Raw genomic sequence first — 18243 nt, 5'->3', positions numbered from 1 at the left:
ATAACTACAAGTCTACAACCAAACAAAGTTAAGAATCTGCTTTCTTAATTTCTTTAGGCATTACAAGCCAACCAAACAAAGTTAAGAACCTGCTTTCTTAATTTCTTTAGGTTTGTCTGATGACTTGAATCACTTGATGAGTGAATGTCTTTTTTTTTTTGGTTGGAGAGTGAATGTCTGAATGAATATGTGATTTACTGATTTTGTCATTTTTTATTTTTGTTTTTGGTCTATTGACTTATTGAGTATTGAGTCTATTGACTCTATTCTAATATTACAGACTTTACACTATTAATTATTTAATTAGTTTAATTTAGGTATGCCACTGTCTGATGAGTGATGAGTGACGAGTGATTTCTAAGTGATTTTGTGATTTTTAATTTGTTTTTTTTGTTTTTGGTCTATTACAGTATTTATGTATTACTCTATTTGTTTGGTTTTTTTTTATTTTTTCTGTTTTAGTTATTTGGGGTTTCGTTTGGGGTTTGGGTAGATTGGGGTTTCATTTGAGTTTTGGCAAATTGGGGTTATATCTAATATAAGATTATAATCTGTAACTATATATATTATATAATCTATTTGTTAGTCTATTTGTTTGGTTTTTTTAATTTATTTTATTTGGCATTTCGTTTGGGGTTTGGGGAGATTGGGGTTTCGTTTGGGGTTTGGGTAGTAGGGGTTTCATTTGGAGTTTTGGCAAATTGGGGTTATAAGTTATAAGTTATATCTAATATAAGATTATAATTTGTAACTATATATATTATATAATCTATTTGTTGGTCTATTTGTTTGGTTTTTTTAATTTATTTTATTTGGGGTTTCGTTTGGGGTTTGGGAAGATTGAGATTTCGTTTGGGGTTTGGGCAAATTTGGGTTATAAGTTATAACTATACATAAGATTATATATAAGTATATAACTACTATAGAGTAATGAGTATAGTATATATATAATTATATACTACTATAGTATATACTAGTATACTACTATAATTATAAATTACTTATATAGTTATATATAACTATTGTAGTATGTATACAACTATATACTAAGTTACTAACTATATAGTTATATACTAAGTTTATATATAACTCTATATGCATAAAACATTATTATATAGACTATAGACTATAGAGTATATAGAAATAGAATACACTAATTTTATTATATAAGATATAACTAAAATTATATACTAAAACATTATTATATATATAATATTAAACTCATAGGGTTATATAAAATATATTTTAGGGTCTAAAATAAAAATGTATAAAATGTGTATAAAAATGTATAAAATGTGAACAAAAATGTATAAAATGTGCATAAAAATATATAATTATATTTTTAAAAAATTACTCGATTTGGTTCGGTTTGGTTCGGGTTAAATGAGCATAAAACCAAAATCGAAACCGTCCATATACGGTTTGGTTCGGTTTTCTCTTACGGTGTTGACTTTTTGGTCAACTCGGTTTTTTTTCGATTTTTTTACGGTGGGTTTGGTTCGGTTTTTCGGTGCGTCGGTTATTATGCCCACCCCATTTAGACGATGCTGAAGAAAAACCATCTGAGCTTTCTTCACCAGCTGAAGACGACGATGTCGAGAAGTGCTTCTTCTTCTTGCAACAGACACAGAGGTATTCCTTTGCCTTGTCTTCACTACTCTACTCATCTTCTTTTCTTCAACAATTACTTTGCCTTGTTTCATTCTCAATCCTCAATCCCAACAAAATCTACAAACCCCCAACCCAAACCCACTAATCTCCACGATGCTTTCAATTTGTTCAATACCATGCTTCAAATGCGTCCTCTGCCTTCGGTTGTCCGTTTCAATCAAATTATGGGTCAAGTTGCAAAATTGAAACATTATTCGGCGGTCATAACTTTGAATAACCAAATGTGCCTGTTGGGAATTGCACCTGATGTTTATACTCTTACTATTGTCATCAATTGTTTTTGTCATTTGAAACAAATGGGCTATAGCTTATCTGTCTTGGGAAAATTCTTCAAATTTGGCTTTGAACCAAATGTTGCAACCTTCACCACTCTAATCAGGGGCTTTCTTCTCCAAGATAGAGTTGCTGAGGCAGCAGGGCTGTACAGAAATATGGTGGAGGGAGGTTGTAAGCCCAATGTGGTCACATTTGGTACATTAATAAACGCCTTTTGCCAAAAGGGTAATAATGGTGTGGCTATTCAATTGCTTAGGAAGATGGAACAAGAAGGCTGTAAACCTAACGTAGTTGTCTTTAACACCATCATTGACAGTCTTTGTAAAGACACGCTAGTTGCTGATGCATTGTATCTCTTCTCAGAAATGATTAGTAGGGGTATTCCTCCAAACGTCATTACGTATACCTCTTTGATTGATGGAGTTTGCAAATTAGGCAAGTGGGAAGAAGCTACGAGATTGTTGAAGGAAATGGTGAGTAAAAAAATCTTTCCAGATGTACACACCTTCAGTGTCTTAGTGGATACACTTTGTAAGGAGGGGAAAGCTGTGGAAGCAAAAAGTGTGGTTGAAATTATGATTCAAAGAGATATTGAACCTAATACGATTACATACAATTCACTTATGGATGGTTACTGCTTGCTAGGAGAATTGAAGGAAGCAAAACGAGTTTTTGATCTAATGTATAGCAAGGGTGCCATTTTTGATGCTCATAGTTATAACATATTGATAAACGGATATTGCAAGCATAAAAAGATCAAAGACGCCATGATGCTTTATGAGGAAATGTCTCGTAGGGGACTGGTTCCAAATACCATTACTTATAACACTCTTATCGATGGTTTTTGCAAAGTGGGGAGATTACAAGATGCTCAAAACTTGCTCTCTAAGATGCAAGCTTGTGGCCAACTTCCAAATGTTCGAACTTATGCTGTTTTACTGGATGGCCTTTGTAAAAACCAACAACTTTCTATGGCGATAGAATTGTTTAGAGAGATGGAAGGCAAGAAGTTGGATATGGATATTGTGATTTACAATATTCTAATTGAAGGTTTGTGCAAAGCTGGAAAACTTGAATCTGCAGGGGATCTCTTTTGCAGTTTATCATCAAAGGGATTTGAACCTAATGTGTGGACATATAATGTAATGATTAGTGGATTTTGTAATGGGGGCCTAATAAATGAAGCAGAAAAGTTGCTTATAGGAATGGAAACGAAAGGTTGTCCTCCAGATGGTTGCACCTATAACACAATTATTCGAGGGTTTCTTAACAATGCTGAGACATTAAGGGCAGTGGGACTTATTGAAGAAATGGGGGAGAGGGGTTTCTCTGCAGATGCATCAACGGCGGAATTGATAGTTGATTTATTGTCTAAGGATAATGTAGATCCAGCTTTGTTGGCATTGATAACATGAGTTGATTTGCCTCTTTGAAAATTCATAGTTTTTTCAGATCCTCCTGATTGTCACAGTGAACTTTGAAACTACTGCACTTTTGACAATGATGGATGTCGTCTATATGTTATCTATGACATATCCATCATGTGAAATTTATGTCTTTTATCATGTAGATTCTTCTGGTCTTTAGAGCTGGGTGTGAAAGTTTGTTGGTGTGGTAGTTGTTGCAGGTTGGTTGATTGTGGTGGTGCAGTGATAGTTTGTTGTTTTGGTAGAGGTTTTATGGTCAAAGTGGTTCACAGCGCTTGTGGGTATGCGAGGACCTGGTATGAGGCTTGACCTCGTATGGTTCTTCCTTCGAATGGAACAAAGATACCCCTGAAGAGTTAATATGTAAGTTTAGTTTACACTTGCTAGATACTTTCGAGTGAAACCTTGTATTTTCTTCGGACTCTATGTTTTAAATGAAAAACATTCTGTGATAATTTGTCACTGCTTTTACATATAAAATGATGTAGGGACCAAAAAGATCAAAAGGATGGAAGATTTTCAAAATGAGGTACAAGTGGAGTAAATGTCATGCTTATTTAAATGAGGATTAAAATGTTATTTAAAAGCTTCTTAGCCATATTGAGTGGAGTACCCTATGAAATCCATCAAATGGCTCATTTGGTCGTTTCAGTTCAAAATGCCTTCTCATCTCAAATATTTTCAATATTGTCTTAATTTCCGGTATTCTCTTTGGTGAAATTTAAATTGTGAACTTGCTCCAATCAAGAAAATGAGCATAGGGTAATGCATAGTCTGGTCTGCCTTGTCATCACTCTTCTACAGCTGTACACTTTGACGATTGTTGACTGACTGTAACTTGTTACATAGTTAGCTGTGAGATTGTATTTAAAGGCTACTTGCTTCTGAAATCATTTAATGAGAAACTGATTAATCAGATTGTGTCTTTTCCTGGAAGCTTGTGTCTTCTATTCCTCTGTTTCAACATAGCCCCACCCCACCGGCTTGTTTTGATTTCATTTTCATTAATATCTGTGTTATGAAATCGATGACATTCCTGATCATTTTCGAAGGTATAAACAAAATTTTAAATGTTAGGAGGACACAGATTGATGCCAAAATATCAGAGAAACAAATGCATAACGATGATGTTGATAGATGCTTGACATGTTGTGCTATCCAGGAAGAAATGAAACCAATCTTGATCATATCTTGCTTGAAAATAATCTTAGTAGAAAACTCCATTAATCCCTGAGACTGAGTAGGACTTTGAAATTTTAGGAATGGAAGAAGGGTCTGGAGGAAATTAAACCTAGTAATTAAGGAATCTTTGTGCTTCTAGAAATTAAGAAATCTCAGTTTTTGGATATTTGAATTTTGTTTTGACTCTCTTTTGGTTTTCTTTACAATGAAATTAAATGGCTTTCCATTCGTTTTTTCTGTTTCTCTTCATGTATCTGACTTTCTTGTTATCATCATAAAACTCATGGTTCCTATTATTTTTATGATGTGCATTTGGGATTTTGTAGTAGCTTCTATTATCAGCTCAGGCACTCTATTTTCTCTCTTCCAGATATTCTCCCCCCTCTCGTTTCCGTTGCATTACTTATATTTTAATCCGCTTGTCATCTTTTTGTCCAAAATCAGGTCATAAGGACTTTACTTCTACTGGGAGATCAAAAGAGAAGGTAGGAACATACTTTGTCAAGCTTTTGTGGGAAATAGAGGGCAAGAGAGGGAAGAAGAAAGGGACAGAAGAGGGAAAGTCGCCGGGGTTCTGGTGAGTAAGGGAGGGGTTTGCTGGGTGGGTGTGGGGCTGGGTGTTCGTTTTCTTTTTTGTTTGTAAAAAAATTCTTTTAATTGACTTGTTTGAAAAAAAACTGGTGTCTATGTTAATCCATATTTTTTATAATTTTTTTATATTCTTCCTCTCCATTTGTTTTAAATTTTTTTATATTCTCTGAACTAATCTTCACTTTGTTAAAGGTCAATGTTAAGTTGGTTGCTGCTGAGGAAGCTCTTGCACTGTCAATATGGACAACGGCTACAATTTGCCGAGTTCTCTCCCTTGCAAGTGTAAGCTCACTTGTTTGTCTTGAGTCCAGCTGTGTTAAATAGTTTTTACTACATGGTTCAGATTTTTTTCTATGGTAATCCATATTGTGATGGGTTTGTTTTTTCCTTTGTCCATGCAATCCATATTTTCTGAATCTGAGTTTTCCGGGAGATAAGGAACACAGCCAATGAAATTTTGTAAATAAGGCAAGAAAGCCCTAACGATCTAATTTTGATAAGGAATAACTGGATAGCCTGCATAACAGTATTTACGTGACTCCATGATGAATAACTGGATAACCTGCATAACAGTTTTGACATGACTGCATAAAAAGCTTTAAATTAATAAAGCCAACTATTGATGAGGTCAACCAGCATTGCTCTCTAGGTAATTTTAGTTATTTAGTGTTCCATGGCTATGCACACTCTGTTCTTCAACGGTTATGATGACTTTTCATTTCAGATATATATTTTGCCAATTCTTTTTAAGAAGGCTCCACTTCAAGCGAGGTTTAAATGCCCATTTCTCAGCTCACATGTAAGTTCCACTTTTCTAATATGGTGCTGGAGAATTTCATTCCTATAGATGCTGAGTAATAATATATGTTTGGTAATATGTTCTTTAGTACCTCACTTGCTTGGTGCTTTCTACTTCTGCCATTTATTTCCATACTGACTCTAGTAACATGATTCATGAGACTCCATGCTGAGATTTATTAAGTACAATGGTAATTTCATAAGCTTGTGTGGATGTTCTGACTGTTCTTTTTTTGCTCTTCTTTTCAAATACATTGGTTTCTTGGTGAACCTTTCAAGGGATGTTTGGCTATAGATGTTCAACAAGATGATTTATCTTTTCTTGGCATTTTATTTTTTCATGGGATGGAAAAGTTGAGCAACTTAGATTTATATGTATGTGTTTATTTCAAGTGTTAACTAGTTTTTCCTGTAATGCTTATCTCGCTCATGAGTTAAATGTATGCAGCTAATTCAGTTAAATGATGATAGTTAATCTAACTAATGATGCATAATTTGTTTTCATGGACATGCTCGTTCTGTCAGAATATTCAAGAATTATGTGGGAGTAGACAAGGTTAATAACAAGCTTCAAAGGTACATGACTCGAGCTTTTCATAACATCATGAACATGTGCAAGACTCATGATTGTAATCTCAGAATATTCAAGTCAATTCTTGTAAGAAGATATAAATGAGCAAAGTTGCAGCATGATACAAGGATAGTAAAGCATGCTTACAAGGTGTTTCCAGCAACAAGAAGGGTCCTCTTCACACCAGGCGTTTTAGCTTCCTTTTGCTGCATTGTTATAGTTGCAGTTCTGATTTGGTGTAGTTTTCTATGTGAGCTGTGTGACAGGGTCATGAAAGGGAAATTTAGAAAAAAAAAAAAAAAAACTAAATAAGTAGGCTCGTGAAAAAAAGTGGGCTTGTGCTTTGACTCGGGCTCTGCTCGTTAAGGCCCGGCACAAGCACGGCCTGGCCCACCACGGGCTTGTGCTCGACCTAGTGTTTGGAATAAATGGGCCGGGCTGAGCCCGGCACGAATATGAATCGGGCACGGCTCGAATCACGAATGGACCAATTTTAAATAGGATGGGTTTGGCTGGGCTGGCCTGTTTGACACATTTATGTGTTTTTGATCCTTTTAACTTCTTTCAGGCATACAAGGATTACTTAGAGCATGTGCAATGCTAAGTGTCAAATTGACATGTTAATACAAGCCAATTGACTCTCATTTTTGAATTATATCAATTACTGACTTGACTTAAGCTGTTTTGTTTGCAATGGGTCAATAGCTATATGTTTTTAATATTTTCGTATATTTTCTTACAAATTAAAATTTTTAATTTTTTTTATTTCAAAAATTATACTATTGAAATTATCTCAATGAGATCTTTATCTCATTAAAATGAGCTTAATATTTAATATTTTTTAATAATTTAAATTAATACCCAAATTTAATAAAAAATCATAATTTTTTATTAAATTTGGGTAGCGATTGCTCGGTAGTAGTCGAGCGCTCGGCTAAAAGCTGCGCCTGCACAGACGCTAACCAATTAAATTTCAAAACACGTCCTCCTTGGTCCCACTATGTCTAGTTCTAGGGAGGTCATTTGGCAAATTCACAAGTCAATTTTTTGACACATCTATTGATAAGTCAGGTCAATAGTTAATTATTGACCTCCCCATTGCAAGCATTTTTTCTTCCACAGTGTCAATATAATAATAAACTGACCTCCCCTATTGACTTTGCATTGCACATGCTCTTACAAATATGGTGATGACTTGAGGGGATGGAAGAGGTGGGTTGAATCTTGGCTTCGTCTACATTGAAGATTGAGAGATACATGTGGTATGCTTCAGTGCCATCTTTGAGCTCATGAGTTTTTGGACAGGTCCTCTAGACCATTACATTGGTGCACTGCCATGGAGATTGTGTTAAGGAAAATAAATCATTTGATTTGAGGTTCACTGCCATGGAATTTAAGTAATTTGTGGGGATGTACTGTTCATATGCCATATACCAAATCCCATATCTATAAGAAAAAGATTAATTCGAATGAGTTAGGAAATTGATGTTAAGGCTGGGCTTTTTCATTTTGTGATAAAACAGAACTGTGAAGCCACACAGAAAGGAAGTAAGAGAGGGAGTCAGCTAAATATTAGCAATAGTATATTCATTAAAATAAAAATAACCAAATAAAAGCAAAACAAAGCATTGTTAAGGAGGATTTGAAAAAAAAGCAAAGTCATAAAAACTTTTACCAAAGTGTAAATGTTTCAGCACTTCAAATCAAATAGATGTATTCGTACAAAAAATAAAAATCAAGCAGATAGTAAGAAGCATTTGCCTTAACATGTATTTAAAGCAAGATTTTTAATTTAAACCTAAATTTTTGTAGGCGAGCTCGCATTAAAAATAAAATTTACATAAGATAAGAGAATTTACATAAGAAGACCACAAATAGCTTCAAGAAGATGATTACTTATAACATACAAGTTTCTTTCAAAGTATACGATTTTTTGGCGGTATCATCTTCAAATTCTTTCTTACTTCTTTTAGCTATCCTCCCAAAAAGGAAAAAAAAAAAGGGGGGGGCTATTCACACCACCCTAATCCACTAAGTTGACCACCCTACTTAAATTTTTGTCCCTTTTTGCCCATTTTGCCCCTGCATTAAAAACAAAAAAACCATTTCTCCCATTTTGGCCGGCCACCCCTCCCCGCCCCCGGCGCAACCCCACCCTCTCCCCACCGCCGGCGCGACCCTACCCCTCCCCTTCGCCGGTCGACCCCACCCCTCCCAGGCGAAGACCCACCCACCCAGGCGAAGACCCGATCGGCCCAGGCGAAGACCCGACAGCCCCTTCGCCGGTGATCTTCCTTTTCCGGCAGAGTTGAGACGCCGGACCACTTGGGTTTTGTTCCCCAGGTCACGGCGAGTCCAACCCTGGTCATCCCTTGTTCATCCGACCACTGTGCGCGGCTAATCGACGTCGTGACCCGATCGGCCCCTTCGCCGGCGATCTTCCTTTTCCGGCGGACTTGAGACGCCGGACCACTTGGGTTTTGTTCCCCAGGTCACGGCGAGTCCAATCCTGGTCTTCCCTTGTTCATCCGACCACCGTGCGCGGCTAATCGACGTCGTGAAGCTTCGCGGCGGCGGGGAAGGGTGGCCGGCCAAAATGGGAGAAATGGTTTGTTTTTTTTAATGCAGGGGCAAAATGGGCAAAAATTTAAGTGGGGTGGTCAACTTAGTGGATTAGGGTGGTGTGAATAGCCCCCTCAAAAAAAAAATTGTTCAATTAGCACTACGTCATAAATTTCTTACAGTAAAAATAAACAAACTAAAAACAAAGTAAATAAGAGATGTACCTAAATGAAAAAGCAAATATTCGAAAAGAAACAACAGTAAAGGAAACAAAAACAAAGACTTGATGGCCATACTTTTCTTTTGGCCTAAAATATACATAATTACATAGCATTGAGATCTTGGACTCTTTTTTTCTCTAATTCTCAATTGGTTTGTCCTTTCTAGTAGTTTCTTCGCTATAATTTTTTTTAACTTTCTTCTAGTTTTCTTTAAATACTCTTAAGTCTTAACTTGGTTTTTGCTTTATAGGACCATTGATTTTAACTACTAAATTTCAATAATTTTTTAGTTTAGATATCAAAATTAAATAGCATTTTAAATTAGGTACTAGTTGAAAAGTTATATAAAATAATAAAGTACAAAGTATTAGAATTCACAAATATTACATCACATGCCACTATAATAAAAAAATAAAAATAATATTATATCACAAATATTATATTAATTTACACTATATTGTATTAATTTTTTTTTAATCAATCCAGTCACAACTTAACTGTAATTGTCTTGGTAAATTGAAAGAGACAACTCACACCACTATACTATGTATTATTTTGAGTAAAAGCATTGTTTTGACCTCTATTTATACTATATTGTATTATAATTTCTCTTAAAAAAATTAAATTAAGTCATAACTTAATTGTGATTGTCTCACTACTTTGATGTGACTGTCATTCAATCACAACTAAATTTAAAGTTGTGAGTGTCGTACAGTCACAACTAAATGTGAAGTTGAGACTACATTAACCAATTTTCAAGATAATATAAAAGCCTCAAGGACAATTTTGTCAAAACTTTATAAATTTTAACCATCATATATCATATGTGGGACAAAGGACAAAAATGTCAAATGGAAAAAGCTCAAATCAAATGGGCCAACATGTTTGTGACCGAATCTAAAAAACTAAATTTAAATTTAGTAGTTCAATTGAAATATTATATGATCTTCATGATACACCAAAAAATTATTAAGATTTAGTATTTAATCTTAATTTTCTATTGCTATATTTGTTGATTGGGTAAGAAAAAACATATGCATCAGCACATAATATAAATGTGAATTATGTGAGGGATAAGGCTGATGGGTTTCTTTTGGTATATGGCTTACAAAATTCACAAAAAGGAGAAGAATTGAAAATAGTAGGGTTAATTACAATTATATACATCAACTATACACCACTTTTCAACTTGGTACCTCAAGTTCAAAAAGTTGCATTAAGGTACCCCAATTACGAAACCATATTAGTTAGGTACCTCTGTTAGTCTGGCCGTCAAAAAGGCCGTTATCTGATGACGTGACACGCCACTAAAAGACTTTATTTTAATTTAGTACCTCAATTTTACCATATTTTTCAAGTTCATACTTCAAGTTAAAAAACTTGCAAATAAATAAATGTTTTTCAGTTTTTATCTCAACTTTACCTCAGCTTTTGACTCATCAAATCTCCACCAAAATTATCAATCTCATACTCATTTTGAAGCTATGAATTTCCTCTTTACAACCATATAAAAATCATGCAAAAAAGAGTTATGAAACTCGATATAAGTAGTCACAAAGTACGCTACCCGAAACTGCCAAATTTTTCAAATAAATTTGCAATTTCGGATAGCCTAATTTGTGACTACTTATCTCGCGTCTCATAGCTCCTTTTTGAATTATTTTTATATGGTTATAAACAGGAGATTCATTTGTTCAGAATGAGTATAAGATTGTTGATTTTGGTGAAGATTTGATGAGTCAAAAGTTGGAGTGAAGTTGAGATAAAAACTGTAAAACATTTATTTATTTGCAAGTTTTTTAACTTGAGGTATGAACTTGAAAAACATAATAAAGTTGAGGTACTAAATTAAAATGAAGCCTTTTAGTGGTGTGTCACGTCATCAAATAACGACCTTTTTGATGGCCAAACTAACGGAGGTACCTAATTGACACGATTTCGTAGTTGGTGTACCTTAATGTAACTTTTTGAACTTGAGGTACCAATTTGAAAAGTGGTGTATAGTTGAATTATTTAACATCCATATCTTTCTTCTCTTTCTTCCCATAGAAAATATAAATACAAAATTTATCCATTGTTAACATTCCATTCGAGCAATTTAACTACCAAATACTAAATAAAATTCATATACTTGTCTAATTACTACATTAATACGCATTTATCAATGTTGGAGTGGGATCCTTCTTTTGATAACTCTTGCTTAGGCTTTGATTTTGTATGTCATCTTTTGTCCCCTTTTAACGTGAAAAACCCTCTGTTTTCTCAACCAGGGAGTCTAGTTGTGCTTCATGATGTACTTTTCGTTTTTTTTTTGTTAATTATTATTCTAATTCTTGTAGCGACGTTATTGAATTCTGTGATGTGCTTCATGATCTGTTTTTGCCAGTATGTGGTTATCCCTTAACTGCTGCATACTGCATCACGATGATTTGCCATGGCATAGTTTGTGAACTTTTCTCCTGCTTCTTACTCAAAATTTTAGTGGTTAATGACTTAATGTTATTGATATCTATGCAATACATAATCGTTCAGGCTCATTGCTTTAGGGTCCTCAAAAGTATTTGTATCAGGCCATGTATGGGATCTGTCCATTGTTTGTTGAAATTTTGTGTGAGTTGGGGTATTAGCGTCTTATAATTATAGTCTAAATGCCTTTATTGTTAACTAACCATGGTTATTTTAAAGACATGTGGCATGTTTAGAGTGTGGCGGTGATGCTCACCAACATGTAAGGTGTGGGACCAAAGATAAATTCTACATGGGACCTATATCACAAATTTGAAGTGGGTCCGAAGAGAATTAGAGAAAGGCATAAGGCCCCTAGATATTACATGAAAGAGGGGTACCTTGACTTAGAGGATGGGACCTATGCTCTTATAAATATAATGGGACCAATAAACAAAGTTCTATCACCTATAACAAAAGGGGTGCCTTGATTTAAAGAATAGGACCCATACTTGTGAAAGTCTAAAAGGGTCTTATGGATAAGGCGTCATCACCAACAACGCCGGGGGTACAAACACCATAAAATTGGAGGACCCATTGAGCACAGAGTAAGGGGAACAATCGCCACATACACTTAGGAGGGCCGGATGCTTCCAAATGTATGAATACATCCAAATCATTGGAACCACCTAAGCCCATGGATCCATCCAAGCTCGCGGATGGGTCCATGTTCCTACCCAAACTCGCGGATACTTCCAATTGCAAGCACACGGAGGTATTACTATACAAACCATGACTAAAGGGACCCAAGAACTTCACGTTTTACTAGGAAACCAACTCATACGAATTAAATGGCTTGAATCCTCTCCAAACAAGGATTCAAGTATAGGAGTTCAATCCAATATGGATTATACTTCCCGGTGATTACAAGTTTAAATCAACTTACAATCCTAAGGTCATAGGGATTAAATCATCCCCTATAAATAGACTCTTATAAGATCATTCAAAGGTACGTAATTCTAGAGCTCTAAGTCCATTGCTTTGAGTTGATATTGATCTTGCTTACTGACTTCACCGTCGGAGAGCCTTTGGCCGACACCACACCAGTGTCACCATACCTCCGAAGGTCTTTCTTGTGTTTACAGGACCCATCGTTTTCTGAGTTTAGCTACTTGGAGAATTCGTGCTACAACATAAGGGCAGTGAGCAAATTTGTCCTCAAAGAATTAACATTGTTATTAGTGAAGAAGAAAAGCTGATTGGACTTTCATCTTTGAGTTTTATGAAGAATCAGCAAAGCACTATAACAAATGGGGCCCACAAACACTCATTCTTCCAACAAGATGATGCTGCTGTTATATCATAAAAATGATAAAATTATTACGTTTAACTATAGCATTGTATAACATGTTGATGACATCATTAAAAATAATAATTTATAATTTAAATATTAATAATTGTAAATTTGTTATAATTTTAATGGAGTCGTGACACCATCACCATGTTAGCATACCACCTCGTGTTATTGTCACATGGAAAATTTTCTTAAATGGCTGTTAAACAATATCCTCATTATAATATAAGCTCTTGCTTGTCTGAGCATGCTGACATTTTCTTGTTTATGGAACCGTAAAGTATGGTTTGGTTCAATTTTTCTAAATCAATTACTTTTTGTCTGAAAATTTTATGTGATTAAATTAGGGATTTGATGATTTAATTAGGACTTGATTTTGATTAATGTATTAGTAAATTATGATTTGATTATTTTGATTATTGTATAGGATTTGCTTTGTTGGTCATCTTGTGGAGTGCCTCACTTGTGGGGTAAGCTCATTATGTATTTGTGTCCTCCCTGACTAGGTGTATTTTTTTTTATTAATAAAATTTACACATATCGTCAATTTTTTATAAGCTAAACTTAGCCCATCCCACTTTGGGATCCTGGATTTGTCCTTGACTCTACCAAATTCCCCTACTTAACTTTTGTACATACTATGTCTGCCCTTATTCTATGTATTCAGCAGTTTGTGGTATTTTATCATTCATATTATCAGCCCCTAGTTCATTCCTACTTACTTTGACTGCCACCTACTGTCTTCCTGATTTTTTTTTTTTCCCATTTATATTTTTGGTCATCCTATCATGTAAGATACAGCTCCATTACTGTAATATGAAAACTGAATAAGAGAATATTAATTTTCACATGGTCAATTAAACTATACATAACATGCAGACAATTCCTAATTACATGCTCAACAATTCCCAATTATTACCTTTCATCCGTCCAAGGATTTGATATATATTATTTTCATAATAGAATCATGCACCCAGCAGCATGTAATGGGCTTTAGGGACCCTGATTAAGGGGATGGGCAAGCCATATATGTGTGGCTCCTATGTCACTATAGCCCAAACTTACAAACAAGAGTCCCTCTTATTGTAAACAAAAGGGACAGAATGGATCAGATATTAAAAATAATAATTCTTGTAGTGTGTACAAGAGTGCAATTTCCTTATAACAAGTGTAACTCCAGGTAAGAATAGTAAAAAATTACATATAGAAAGTCAATCAAACACTTAATGTCAATTTCTATAACCTCTTATGTTGACAAGTATTCTCTTTTAATTAATGTATTACCATTTTAGTTATTTCCCAATGGCATATATATTTTCATATATATCTTATTTAGCATTAATATATTATATATAGTGTGGTATCTATGACTTTTTTTTTTTTTTTTTTTTTCTATTATGGCATGTTTTTTCTTAAATATTTATGAGTTGTTAGTTTACATGCATATATTCGTCTTATCATATATAGCATGGTAATGTTGGTTTTTCTATCAAGGCATATGTTGTATCATTTTTGACGAAAAATCTAACAAAAGATAATGGAAGGACAACATTGATGTGCAGTAATAAACATGGAAGAGTAAAGACTACATTGAGCGAAAATAAACTTTAAGGACCAAATTATATATTGATAAAAGTTGATGAACCATTTGTGATAAAAATCCTATTAATTTTGGACGAAAAATTTGCTATGCTTTTTTTTTGTCATTGTCTTATATGCTATTAGAAATTGGAATTGATATATTTGTTTAACGAAAAATAGTGACAATGTAACTAAAATTGGAGCAAATATTTAGAGACTCCAATTATTCATCCAAACATCACAAAGGAGTTAATATCTGACAATATTTTGATTGCCACTTATATTCGATACCAAGATTCTAGATTTTTAGGTATGTTGGAAATTTATATACCTAATCTGTATTTGATTAATATGTGATCAGTAGAGAATAGATTAACATAAAATTCATATATTTATTAGATGTAATAACAGTAGAATATAAAAAGTATAAAACCTTGTTTATTAACATTTTGTCATATTAGAAAAAATAAAAACATTTTGCCATAATAATCCAAACGCCCTTTATACAATTTTAAATGATAAATAAGCTCACTTGTCAATTGTCATTAATTAGAGCCACCAAAAAGCTAGTATTTATAAAACGAAAAGAAAAAAAACTAAAATGAGGCTTCGCGTAGTGTAAGTATTAGACTATTAGTTAAAAGAAAAAAAACTAAACTAAAATGTGGCTTCGGGGAGCTTCTATAATGACTGCAGGCATAGAATACCTGCACCAAAAAAAAAAAAAAAAAAAAAAAAGATAACCTGCTGAACTGGTAAACAAGTTTTACCATTTTTTTGATGCATCCCTCAAGATAATGGTAACTCTTGATCAAGATGTGGTAACTTACCATATTCTTGATCCAAGTTACCATTTTCTTGAACCAAACATCAAGAATATGGTAACCAAAACCTTGCCTCAAACCAAGTTACCATTTTTTTGATCGTTCGATCAAGAAAATGGTAACTTGGTTCAAGAATGTGGTAACCAAGCCCAATCATGACCAAAATTACCATTTTTTTGATTTTTTTCCTCAAGAAATGGTTACTTGTTCTCAAGAAATGGTAAGTTACCATTTTCTTGATCAAAGTTACCATATTCTTGAACCAAACATCAAGAAAATGGTAACAAATTAGTGAGGCAAAAAACGTTTACCACTTTCTTGATTGTTCGATCAAGAAAATGGTAACTTGGTTCAAGAATATGGTAACCAAGCCCAATCTTGACCAAAGTTACCATTTTCTTGATTTTTTTCCTCAAGAAATGGTAACTTTTTCTCAAGAAATGGTAAGTTACCATTTTATTGATCCAAGTTACCATTTTCTTGAACCAATCCTCAAGAAATGGTAACCAAATTAGCCAAGCAAAAAACGTTACCACTTTCTTGATCATTCGATCAAGAAAATGGTAACTTGGTTCAAGAATGTGGTAACGAAGCCCAATCTTGACCAAAGTTACCACTTTATTGATTTTTTTCCTCAAAAAATGGTAACTTTTTCTCAAGAAATGGTAAGTTACCATTTTCTTGATTCAAGTTACCATTTTCTTGATTCAAGTTACCATTTTCTTGAACCAATCCTCAAGAAAATGGTAACCAAATCAGCCAAGCAAAAAACGTTACCACTTTCTTGATCGTTCGATCAAGAAAATGGTAACTTGGTTCAAGAATGTGGTAACGAAGCCCAATCTTGACCAAAGTTACCACTTTCTTGATTTTTTTCCTCAAAAAATGGTAACTTTTTCTCAAGAAATGGTAAGTTACCATTTTCTTGATTCAAGTTACCATTTTCTTGAACCAATCCTCAAGAAAATGGTAACCAAATCAGCCAAGCAAAAAACGTTACCACTTTCTTGATCGTTCGATCAAGAAAATGGTAACTTGGTTCAAGAATGTGGTAACCAATCCCAACCTTGAACAAAGTTACCATTTTCTTGATTTTTTTCCTCAAGAAATGGTAATTTTTTCTCAAGAAATGGTAAGTTACCATTTTCTTGGTCCAAGTTACCATTTTCTTGAACCAATCCTCAAGAAAATGGTAACCAAATCAGCCAAGAAAAAATCGTTACCACTTTCTTGATTGTTCGATCAAGAAAATGGTAACTTTGATCAAGAAAGTGGTAACCAAGCCCAACCTTGACCAAAGTTACCATTTTCTTGATTTTTTTTCTCAATAAATGGTAACTTTTTCTCAAGAAATGGTAAGTTACCATTTTCTTTATCCAAGTTACCATTTTCTTGAACCAAACATCAAGAAAATGGTAACCAAATCATTGGGGCAAAAAATGTTACCACTTTCTTGATCGTTCGATCAAGAAAATGGTAACCTCAGTCAAAAATATGGTAACGAAGCCAAATCTTGACCAAAGTTATCATTTTCTTGATTATTTTTCTCAAGAAATGGTAACTTTTTCTCAAGAAATGGTAAGTTACCATTTTCTTGACTCAAGTTACCATTTTCTTGAACCAATCCTCAAGAAACTGGTAAGCAAATCAGTGGGGCAAAAACGTTACCACTTTCTTGATCGTTCGATCAAGAAAATGGTAACTTCGATCAAGAAAGTGGTAACCAAGCCCAACCTTGACCAAAGTTACCATTTTCTTGATTTTTTTCTCAAGAAATGGTAACTTTTTGTCAAAAATTGGTAAGTCATTTTGTTGATCCAAGTTACCATTTTCTTGAACTAAACATCAAGAGAATGGTAACTTCATCACTGGGCCAAAAATCGTTTCGCACTGCAACTGTGTATAGACGAAAGGGCAATTGCATTCGCAGACTACTAAATACAAGCTCCTGTTTGACAATCATGTTTTGACATGCAATCCAAAATTCTGAACAAAATTGCTTCTATAGTTATATACCAAATTACCAACTATGAAATATAGTCTTAAGGTATAGGGTATTGGGTAAGTTATAGGATTTAAAATTTTAAAAAAACACAATAGGATTTAGGATATATAATATAGGGTTTAAGTTTAAGTTTCTAATTTAACCAAAACCCAAACCACTCATATTTATACATTTAGACAGTAACTGTGGTTCCTACTAATATATTTTGGCGGAAGCTTTTAGCTCATTTCTCTTACAATTTGATTCCCTACATGTACTTAACTTTTTCGTGGAGATGTGAGTTTGTCTAGTTTCATAAAGACTATAAATTTAATTGATCCCCTTGTAATAGTTTTGACTTAATAAACAAGCAATGTTAGAATCAAGCATTTACATGTTGCTGAATATCACTGGGCCAAAAAAAGGTTTCGCACTGCAACTGTGTATACACGAAAGGGCAATTGCATTCTCAGAGTGCTAAATACGAGCTCCTGTTTGACAATCAGGTTTTGACATGCAATCCAAAATTACCCAGTTTGACTAGTCTGGAAACGCGCCAGAGGCAGCATCTGTTGAAGAATCTGCCTCCTTCTTGGACACATGGAACTCTGCATGGGATTGAATGATAGGTCTACTGCATCCTCGTGCACAACTAGGGTTCCTATAAGGCATATTATTGCAGAGGCAAGCCCCTGCCCATGACATTATGTTTTTCAGCATCTCTTCTTAAATGAATGTATTTGTCTAGTCTAACAT

The 18243-nt window shown here is 34.1% G+C and overlaps 1 protein-coding gene across 1 annotated transcript; it reads left to right on the top strand.

Moving 5' to 3' along the window:
• The first annotated feature begins 1787 nt into the window (after positions 1-1787).
• LOC147280315 (uncharacterized) lies at positions 1788-7168 on the top strand. The gene is made up of 5 exons (XM_086250719.1): positions 1788-3737; positions 5001-5133; positions 5340-5429; positions 5872-5946; positions 6471-7168. The coding sequence occupies exon 1, from the start codon at positions 1788-1790 to the stop codon at positions 3360-3362; it is 1575 nt and encodes a 524-aa protein (XP_086106845.1). The 3' UTR covers positions 3363-3737; positions 5001-5133; positions 5340-5429; positions 5872-5946; positions 6471-7168.
• The last annotated feature ends 11075 nt before the right edge of the window (positions 7169-18243 follow it).

The sequence above is a fragment of the Dryas octopetala genome, chromosome 7 (genome assembly GCF_963921425.1).
Source record: "Dryas octopetala chromosome 7, drDryOcto1.1, whole genome shotgun sequence".
NCBI lineage: Eukaryota > Viridiplantae > Streptophyta > Magnoliopsida > Rosales > Rosaceae > Dryas > Dryas octopetala.
The sequence above is the reverse complement of the archived record's forward strand: the minus strand, read 5'-3'. Positions and strand labels throughout refer to the sequence as shown.

Coding starts and splice junctions, on each gene's coding strand:
- LOC147280315 (XM_086250719.1), top strand. CDS start 1,788: ATGCTTCAAATGCGTCCTCTGCCTTCGGTTGTCCGTTTCAATCAAATT.